This window comes from Chinchilla lanigera, unplaced genomic scaffold, assembly GCF_000276665.1.
Source record: "Chinchilla lanigera isolate Chin_1 unplaced genomic scaffold, ChiLan1.0 scaffold00027, whole genome shotgun sequence".
Classification (NCBI taxonomy): domain Eukaryota; kingdom Metazoa; phylum Chordata; class Mammalia; order Rodentia; family Chinchillidae; genus Chinchilla; species Chinchilla lanigera.
Window position 1 is genome coordinate 19,578,119 of NW_004955428.1, and position 10,662 is coordinate 19,588,780.

At 39.6% G+C, this 10,662-nt stretch overlaps 1 protein-coding gene across 1 annotated transcript in view; it reads left to right on the plus strand.

Annotated features, from left to right (window-relative positions):
• The window catches only part of Ndnf (neuron-derived neurotrophic factor), a 35,220-nt gene extending 25,626 nt beyond the window's left edge, over positions 1-9,594 (plus strand). Inside the window, exons 2-4 of the mRNA XM_005386790.2 lie at positions 146-334; positions 5,468-5,592; positions 7,389-9,594. Of these exons, the coding sequence (XP_005386847.1) occupies positions 147-334; positions 5,468-5,592; positions 7,389-8,782 (1,707 nt within the window). The 5' untranslated portion in view covers position 146 and the 3' untranslated portion in view covers positions 8,783-9,594. The remainder of the gene's footprint in view (positions 1-145; positions 335-5,467; positions 5,593-7,388) is intronic.
• Positions 9,595-10,662: the final 1,068 nt, after the last annotated feature.

Sequence of the window (10,662 nt, forward strand, 5' to 3'; positions counted from 1 at the left end):
AAGATCACGTGCATGTTTCCAAGACACATTGTATATCCCTACGTTCCCATCACAGCTGAAATTGTGTGGACACTTAGGGAAGTTTCAGACTTGCCTGAATGTGTGCCTGCAGAGCTAACCCAAGTGATCACTTCTGTTGCCCCAGGATGGTGCTGCCCTACTGGTGTCTGCTGTGGCTGCTGGTACCCCTCGCCTCAAGGACCCAGAAGCTGCCCACTCGAGATGAGGAGCTTTTCCAGATGCAGATCCGGGACAAAGCATTTTTTCATGACTCCTCAGTCATTCCAGACGGAGCTGAAATTAGCGGTTATCTCTTTAGAGATACACCTAAAAGGTATTCTTCCTGCCGTACTTTCTGTATCAGTAAGCTCACAAAAGTTGCCTTCATCAAAAAAAGTAACTTTTCAGATGTAATTTAGTTTAGCAGCATTACCTCTTTTCTCTAAGTAAGAAAGAAAAGTGCCAATGCAACTTCTAATCAAAATTGAGGCTGATTCTTGTTGATTGTGGTCTCCTCTTGGGTGGAGGAGGCAATGTTGCATTGTTTACATTCTGCAATGATTATTCCTTATCTTCAGCATACTAGGGTTTTTCTAAGAAAGACTCTGTAGGATTAAAATGAAATTAATATATGATTCTTCAAGGATGTACATGAAGTTTTATAAAGATAATATTTCCTTAACAAATATTATCAGATTCTAAGAAAATCGAATTGATCATAAAAACTGTGTTCATTTCCTTAACTCCAACATCAGCAAATGGGCTCACACAGTGTTTCCAAATATTTTTAGAAAAAATATATAAACAATATGTACTACAAACCAGTGATATGTACTAGTACTTACTTTACAATCCTCTAACCCTCTGTACCTTTCGTACTTAAGCTCTGAATAATTACATTTCAAAAACAATTGCTCCTTTTAAAAAAATTTCTCCTTTTAACTAGACACATTAGCATTCTAAGAAGTAAAACTTCATTTTCCCCAAATTGGGATGTACCAGATCTTTAAATAACTTTTTGAGTTTGAGCAACAGTAATGGTGATTTTTTTCTTTTGGTACCAGGAATCAAACTCAGGACCTTGAGCTTACCAGGCAGGTGTTTGTGCTGCTGAGCTATATCCCTGGCCCTAACAGTAATGAGGAGAGGTGGTGGTGTTAACCTCTTCAGTTAATGTCCAGTTGTTATCACCGTTTGGTCAAGCAGAATGAGGGCAGATCATCAGTTTCTCTATTTTGACAGAAGCGAAGTAATATGTGGTTTTCACTGTCTGAGTGAAATAATTTTTGAAAGAATACACTAAACTAAGAACCGATTTGAACTAAAATAATTCTAATCTTTAAATGGCGTTCATACAGATGAAGGCAAGAAGTGAAAAGGTGATCACACTGAAGGAACTTGCGGTCTCAGTCCTTACAAAGACTCAGTCCAGTCTGACAAACAGGAACGGATATAGAAAGCAGTTCCGGGACTGCAAATTAATCTTTATGGTTAACTGAATTCTCACTGCACAGTTTGCTTTCCATATTGCTTTGTCGCTTCAGATTTTTGAGTGAATCAGAACAAATCAAAAGTTTTCTTTAGGAATCATTTTCATTTCCCACATGTACTTATACATTGCTTTCTTTGCTGTACTCTTTAAATCCTACATTCTACAGTATAGAATCGAATCACCTAATCAAATGAACAGCTTATCCTCTTTGGTCATCCAGTATCTCAAAAGCTAAATGTTTTAGCCTTAAAAGTAGTGTTAAAATTACACTTAACTTTTGCTTTGAAGTAGTGTTTTATTATGACATATTAGAAAGTATTACTTCCCTCCCATCCTTTTTATCTTTCATTTGTTTAACCTTTATTTTTGTTGCCCAAAATAATTATGGAGGCCCTTGATATCCACAGCTGAGTGAGGTGCTTATTTACACTAGCTAGGTCACGCTACAAGGATCATCACTGGGGGGGCAGAGGGTCATGGAAGGTAAACACACATAATCATTACTGATGTTCCAGGCCAAGATGAAACTTCAGATAAAATTTAGCAGTAGTGAACACAAAAAAGACAACAAATTGATCAGTTATTCTTCTGTCTATGCATAAATTTCAAAAGCTAAATGTCTAATGGTATGTTTATCCCTCAGCCTTTGGCACTGGAAAGTATCTGAACAGAGACCACATGCTGTCATCTCTGATTGCCACTCTTTTCCATGTGTTTGTGCAGGGTAGACAATAAATCCCTGCCCGGCTGTTATGTTTATTCACATTATCATTTATCCCTCACCATAAATGCTTCAGTATGAAAATATTAGCTTACATGCAGCAGTGGCAAACCTATGGCATGGGTGCTCAAGCTGGTGCTTTGATATCATCGAAAGCTCTAGAAGGTTCACCATCGCAGGCCCCTACAGAATTCTCTGCTGCTTATGGAAAGAATTATCATGTGGAAGGGAAGCATTGTACCTGTTATTAGTTGTCTATGGCCTTTATGTAAGTTACTAAGACACAGATGCTTACTCGAGATAAACTACTTACCTGCTTGAAAGGAAAGGTTGCAGAGGAACTTGCCCATTGTTTTCTACTTTAAAGTCTGTTTCATATGCTACTCACATGATCCCAAAACAAACAAGAAGTTTTGAATGCTATTTCACCTACATAAAGCCAAGTAAATTATTTTGTTGTATCTCTTTCTCTGTCATACAAGTAGATTTAGCTGTGTTGTTGTGCTTAACATCACACATTCAGCCTGGCCAAAGGAACAAAAATTCTCCCCCAAAGTAGGCTGTATTAAAAATTAAGCCTCTGACACTTCTTCAAGGGTGGTTCAGGTACAAAGAACTGCAATAAGCAGCTCAGTGATGAGTTATTGCATCCAGATGATTGTCTACTATTTTGTAAACAAGTTGTTTGGTTTTTGTAGGGTCTTTGGTTTATTTGCCCTCCCACTGCCCCAATCCCAACTCTCTATCTCTATATTCATCAGGGGTAAGGAGAAAAAAACATAAGTTTCATTCACATCCTGTATCTTCAAATAGAAAGAGATTGCCGATACACATCTTCTCCAGCTCCATTAATGAGAGTAGCATTAAGATTCTTGACTTTATGAATGCAGTAATTCATGCATTCAAAAATGTCTATCTAGTACCTGCTACATGGAGAAATCTGTGCTAGTGCTGGCAATACACTGACATGGAAAGATAACCCTTGGGCCCCTTGGGAAATGACATTAATTTGAAAAATCATACAAATGTATACTCAGAGTGTATATTGTAGGAAGTGGTGGGAGTTAAGGTTGTAGGATACTGTGAGAACATTTGCGGCCCTGATCCAGATTGAGCCAGCAGAGATATCTCTGAAGAAGCAACACTTACATGAGTTGCGGCCAAGTGGTGAACTCCAGACAGGGAAAACTACATCCACATCCCAAAGGCTCTCAGATGGGGTGGGGTTTGGGAAGCAAGAGAAGTCCTCTGTGATCGAAGTACAGAGAGGTAAAGAGGTGGGGCCAGGGCAAGAGACTGGGGCAGTGGGTAGGACCAGGCCACTGAGGAATAATTATGGATTTTCCCCCAAAGCTAAAATCTACAGTTACAGAGGGGCTTTAAGCTGAAATCACATACTGTATTTACTTTTTAAAGAAATAATTCTGGTGCAATATAAAGAATGTTTTGGAAACAGTAAAATATCTGGAGGTGAATTTGTAAATAGCAATTCATTGATTCATTCAACAAATATTTCATGAATTCTTTGGGCCACTAGTCTATATCAATGAATCAAGTGTCTTAACTGCTTACAGCATTCATTCTAGTTGAAGGAGATGGAATAATAATGAAGGAAATGTACAATAGGTATATAAGTGTTTTGAAGAAAATCGGATAAAAAAGAGCTTCATGGTAAGAAAGTGATATTGTACATAAGGGAGCAAAGTGGGTCTATGGAAACGGGGCTTGAGTCAAGAGCTAAAGGCAGTCTGGCCACTGCCTGGAGGAGGAGTCCCTCAAGTAGAAGAACAGCAAGCACACAGAGGCAGGAATTCATAAGAAGCTGGATGGGGAGAGAAAGTGAAAGAAGAGTTTAGAGATTTTCTTGGAGTCTGAACATGAAGGAATTGTGAAGCATTAGAAGTTTTGTGGCTCATACTCTGAACTATGCTCTGGAGGGCTGGAGCAAGGAGGAATGCTACTTAGAAGGTTTGCAAGGGTCACTCTGCTTAGATGGGGAGGAGTAGATGAACCGGGTGAGGGAGACCAGTCGGGAGGTTATTGCAAGACTTGGGTAGGAGATAAGGGAGGTTTGGATCAGGCAGGTGGAAACAGGCAGATCATATAACAAAGAAATAGGTTCTAATATATTTTAAAAGTGGAATCAAACAAGTGTCTGCTCATCCACTGTATGTGGAGTGGAAAGGAAAAGAAAGTGAAGAATGACCCCAAAATTTTTGCCCAGAATGACCAGAAATTTTACTGAGAAGGGAGCAGAGCTCTGGGCTTCAAGCACTGAAACCACAACTCCTGCTTTGCATAGTGAGTATGGGCTCTGAAAGACAGTTACACGAAATCATCTCAGTTACTTGGAGTAAGAGTACACCACATCTTCATAGTCCAGCAATATTTTTATTTTCCCTAAAAGTCTTGAATGCATCATTTAAAAGTCTGAGGGAAATGCACAGAGCTGAATGTCTTGATTTTTTAAAACTCTGCTTTAAAACTGTTAATTTATTTAATTCAGTAGGAAATGTTAGTGAAAAAAATAATAGAAAAATGTGTCTTTTCACTGGTGGACACAGGTATCTTTACTTTTAAAAGTTATTCTTCAAATGGTGATTAGATCCTTTTATCCAAAAGGATATGGAATAGTAAATTTGAATAAAAATCGCTAATGTGATACTGCGAAGGCTGTGTTATCTTGCCATAAATCAATATACATTTCAGAACTAGGTTGCTGTGAAAATGACCTGTTGAAATAGTAGACAAGCAGAGGGTAATGTGCAAACTTATCACCAAATTTATAGAAAACACAATGCTTGTAAGGCCCCACACCCAGGAATTCTTCTTGATTATGACTTACTTTCCAATGGCAGGACCCATTTTAAGTAGTACTTAGATACAAGTGTGGGTTGACTTTTAACTCAGAATTCTTTTGGTTCATGTCTTTTTATGATTTCACATCTTATTTGTTAATGCCAAATCTGGTTGCAGAATCCTGGGACTATTGTTTGTTTTTGTTTTTTGGTTTTTCTCCGGTACCGGGAACCGAACTCACGACCTTGCGCTTGCCAGGCAGGCGCTTTTGCCGCTGAGCTAAATCCCCAGCCCTCCTGGGACTATTGGACTTCCACAGTGAAGGCTGTATTATGTTTTGAGCTGAGCAGCCAATTTTACTCTGTTAAAGGAATAAATATGAAACAATTTTTCCAGTAAGTCTTGATTTTTAGTATTAGAATTATCATGCTCTGAATTGGTCCACTTTCCTACAGGTATTTCTTTGTAGTTGAAGAGGACAATACCCCACTGTCAGTCACAGTGACTCCCTGTGACGCACCTTTGGAGTGGAAGCTGAGTCTCCAGGAGCTGCCTGAGGAGACCAGTGGGGAAGGCTCAGGTAAGCAGAGGACAGAGCTGGCCTTGGGCCGCTGCGTGGATGCATCAGTGGCTTGTGAAGTATAGAGCCCTCTCCAAATTAGAGAAATTGACACAGGTGCGGGATGCACAGGTGAAGCTGGAGGCTGAGGCGGAGATAGGGGAGAAGGATAACACTGATGCTGGTGAAACAAAAGGTTAGGAAAGGCAGGTAGCAGTGTGAAGGATTAGGGGAAAGCCAAGAGGTTTGACTTCTGTGATGGTCGTTTGCAATCTTGTCTGAACATTCCCATCACCTGCAAGGCTTTAAAAATTGTTGAGGCCTGGATTTTCCCCTCAAAGTTTCGATTTAATTACTATGAGGTGTAGTTCGGACATTGAAATTTGCAAAAGCTCCCCATACACTATTCTAGTATGCAGCCAAGTTTAAGGACCTCTGGGGAATAATCAAACAGAGGAGCAGAGAAGCCTTTAGTGGCAAAGACCAAGAAGAAAAGAAAGTCAGTAGGAGGAGGGGTTTGCAATTAAGGAAGATGTAGATAATGGAAAACAAAGAGTGAGATGCAAGTGCAATGAGAAGAGTATATATGGGCCCTGGAGTGAGGCTGGCCCTTTTAAGAGCATCATAGCTCACAGGTGAAGCCTGGACAACTGGTGTTGTGTAAAGCACTTGGCAAGATATGGCTCACAAAGGACAGCAAACGTCACACTTCACAAACAGTGGAAATGGCTGGAGGGAGTGAGGAGACTTAGATAAAGAAAATGAACTTACAGTAACAGTCCTGTGCTGATTGTGTTCACCACATAGTTCAGGAATACAAAATTCTGTGTACCTCACTTTCAGCCTACAGTGATGAGCTGGAAAAAGTTTGTTCCCACTCTGGTTACTCAGTCTTTCACCAGCTTCTGGCTAGGTATCTACACACTGACATCTATGTGATAGCCAATGTTGACATAAGTAAAAGATGTACAATTAACTTCCATTATCTCCTCTGTATTAATCCTAGATACGCATTCTGGAAACTGACTCTTAGTTACTCTGATGCTTTATATTCTATATGTCAATAAGATTGTCCAATCCTGCTAACAATAGTGAAAAGGTTGACCATCAAAATATAAACTGATAGGACTCCTTCAGTAAGTAGATTGGCAGTCAGGATTAACATTATCAATTTTGATCCAAAAATTCCACTAATTGCATGCTGTTCTGAAGAAATAATTTAATGTGGTGGCGCACGCCTGTAATCCCAGCACTCAGGAGGCTGAGGCAAGAAGATCATTGTGAGTTCAAGGCCAGCCTGGGCTACAAAGTGAGCTCAAGGCCAGCCTGAACTGCATAGTGAGATCCTGTCTCTAAAAAGACAAAAAAAAAAAAAAAAAAAAAAGAAGAAGAAATAATTTAAATACAAAAAAGCCTTATACATATGTAAGGGCATTATTTATGGTCAAAAATCAACAGTATTACTTTTTGATATATATTAAGTGGGAAAACAGGATTCAAAAAGTAGAGGTTTGTCTAGATACATGTATGCATGAAAATAAATGTTACTAAGGTACCGAGAAAAATAAGTGAAAATAGTATCAACTGCATAAAAATAGGAAAGAGTAGGCAGAAATAAGTTGAAGTTGTGATAAAGCACTGTCTCGGCATAATGAATTAATGGATGACTTTCACCTTGTTATTTCCCTATATATCCTGTTTTCTTATGGACATATATTGTCTTTAAAATGTAGAAAAGGTAAGATAAGCTTGGAAACAGGATTTGAGGTTGCAAGCCCAGAGTGACACCCAGCCTGCGTTTCTCTCGTCCCTTCCAGGTGACCCCGAACCTCTTGAGCAGCAGAAGCAACAGATCATTAATGAGGAAGGCACAGAGTTGTTCTCCTACAAGGGCAATGATGTGGAGTATTTCATCTCTTCTAGCTCTCCATCTGGGTTATATCAATTGGAGCTTCTTTCAACAGAAAAAGACACACATTTCAAAGTATATGCCACCACTACTCCAGAGTCAGATCAGCCGTACCCTGAATTACCGTATGACCCCAGAGTAGATGTGACTTCCCTGGGGTGCACCACAGTCACTTTGGCTTGGAAACCGAGCCCCACAGCCTCTTTGCTGAAACAACCCATCCAGTACTGTGTGGTCATCAACAGAGAACACAACTTTAAAAGTCTCTGCGCAGTGGATGCAAAGCTGAGTGCGGACGATGCTTTCATGATGGCACCAAAACCCGGGCTGGATTTCAGCCCCTTTGACTTTGCCCACTTTGGATTTCCCTCAGATAATCTGGGTAAAGAACGCAGCTACCTGGTAAAGCCTTCTCCAAAACTGGGGCGGCACGTCTACTCGAGGCCCAAGGTTGACATCCAGCAGATCTGCATCGGAAACAAGAACATCTTCACCGTTTCTGACCTGAAGCCTGACACACAGTACTACTTTGACATCTTTGTGGTCAACACCAACAGCAACACAAGCACCGCCTATGTGGGTACCTTTGCCAGGACCAAGGAAGAAGCAAAGCAGAAGACCGTGGAGCTCAAAGATGGGAAAGTGACAGACGTATTTGTTAAAAGGAAGGGAGCAAAGTTTCTCCGGTTTGCTCCAGTGTCTTCTCACCAAAAAGTCACCATCTTTATTCACTCTTGCCTGGATGCTGTCCAGATTCAAGTGAGAAGAGATGGGAAACTTCTTCTGTCTCAGAACGTGGAAGGCATCCGGCAGTTTCAGCTGAGGGGAAAACCCAAAGGAAAGTATCTCATTCGACTGAAAGGAAACAAGAAAGGAGCATCTATGTTGAAAATTCTAGCCACCACCAGGCCTAGTAAGCAGTCCTTCCCCTCTCTTCCTGAAGACACGAGGATCAAAGCCTTCGATAAGCTCCGCACCTGTTCCTCAGCCACAGTGGCCTGGCTGGGCACCCAGGAGAGGAACAAGTTCTGCATCTACAAAAAAGAAGTGGATGACAGCTACAATGCAGACCAGAAGAAAAGAGAGCAAAACCAATGCCTAGGACCAGACACGAGGAAGAAATCCGAAAAAGTCCTCTGTAAATATTTTCATAGCCAGAACCTGCAGAAAGCAGTGACTACAGAAACCATTAAAGATCTTCAGCCTGGAAAATCTTACCTGCTGGATGTTTATGTCATAGGACATGGGGGACACTCAGTGAAGTATCAGAGTAAAATCGTGAAAACCAGGAAGTTCTGTTAGTCACCTGGTATAGAGATATATTATGTAGAACCCCAGGAAGGACTTCGAATCATTTTACCTACAGACTGAGTATTCACACAGCTGAAAAAAGTTGTGACTGGTACAAATGGTGACCTTTGGAAGGAAGGATATCAGCACGTGTATACTGATGTTTATAAAAGCCCGGAGGAGACTTGTTCTAGTGTACCCCCTTGGTACCTAGTCTGTGTCTGATGTTGTTGATGTCAAAGATAGAGGACATCTTGAAGGAACTGCCATCCCTTGCTTTGACCACTGCATGAACTGCTTCTAAATTATTTTATTACCTAAAAATTTAAAATATGCCATTCATTGCACACATCCACAAATGCAAAACATTCCTCTCTATAGATGCTAGAATATATATAAATTATTTTATAAAATCTTGTTTTAAATGTCAGTGTCTCTATGATTGTAAACTATTAAATTCTTTTCCTATTAAAGTACAGATCTAATCTAAGTATTATTAAGTGGACAGCCCTCTAGTCAGTTATATTGCTGTTGTAAATTCTTATTTGTTGAGTAAAATGTTTAAATACTGTATTATCTCATGTACAAAGTTGACATGCATTATATCCATGTACATAAAATTAAAGATATTAGATTATATACTGTTCATTTTCCCAAGCAGCTACCCTGGTGTATTTAATTTTTAATTTGTCCCCAAAACTGTGCTTTTCTGTTATTTGGCATCAAATTTGATCCTTTGTAAACAGTTATAAGGTACTGCTGTATCTCTCTGTAGTTACTATGGTATTAGAAACAATTATTAAAGTGTATATTTTGGCACTGAATAGGAGTCAGCAGCAGTGAGAGTAGAGAGAGCTACAACGGCCTTGTTTTAAAAGAGGAAGAGAAGCCAAGCACTGCTCACTGGATAAATGGTCGCCAAATCGTCCTTAACAACCTGAACTATATCACATTTTAAGAATTTATTTTAAATGAAAAGTTGAGATATTCTAAGTATTTCTATCTGCTAGAACATTAGCAAAATAAGTACTTTAACTTCCAGCAGAAGCAATTTAGCAAATACCATTCAGGACTTTAGTTAGTAACAAGAAAACTGTAAAAACTGTTGTCTTTTAACATCAGTAGTCTGCTGCTTTTAACATCAATTTTTTGTGTGTTTAGAAGTAATTTTGGTGTAAGACACAACTTAGGCAAGTGAGAACTGAAACGCTCAGAGACTACACAAAGGGCAGTATTAAGTAGTTTCCTTCCCCATGGGTCTGTGCATAGATCAGGAGATGTCATGAGACCATGATTCAGAAATGTTTGGAATTTCCAATCACTTAAAAAATACAACTTTGGGAAAAGGTATTCCTTCCAATCAGGTCCTTTTCCCATCTATAAACTTAGTGGTAGATTTTGATAAGATGACATTGTTAGATGCCTTCTGTCATCAGAGGTAGTCTTTTGCAGAACTCTATGTCTATAAATTATAAACTTTTGTGAATACAAGTGGGGACTGAGATAACCCCTTCCTCTCTTCACTGTCCTCTACATAGTGACACTACCTTTCAGATAGGAGCGTTCATGAGTGGCATTCCCACAAAGTTCAGAATCACTACCACTGAAGCAGTGCAAGTGGTCCTTAGGAAATGTGCTTTGCTCACAGTAGGGGAAACTGTCCTCTTTAAAGCATATTATCCAACTCCTCAGTATCAAGATATTCAAATGAAACTGACCATATTTGCGTCAAATCAGAATGACATCCAAAATCATTTTCTAAAAGGTAAAGAATACATAGCCAGTGGTCATGTAAGCAACCACTTGGAAGGAGAGACTTTAAAACTGACAACATCCCAAAGGTGTTACATCCTGAGTTATAAGTGTGGTGACTTAGAAGGAGAATTAACTGT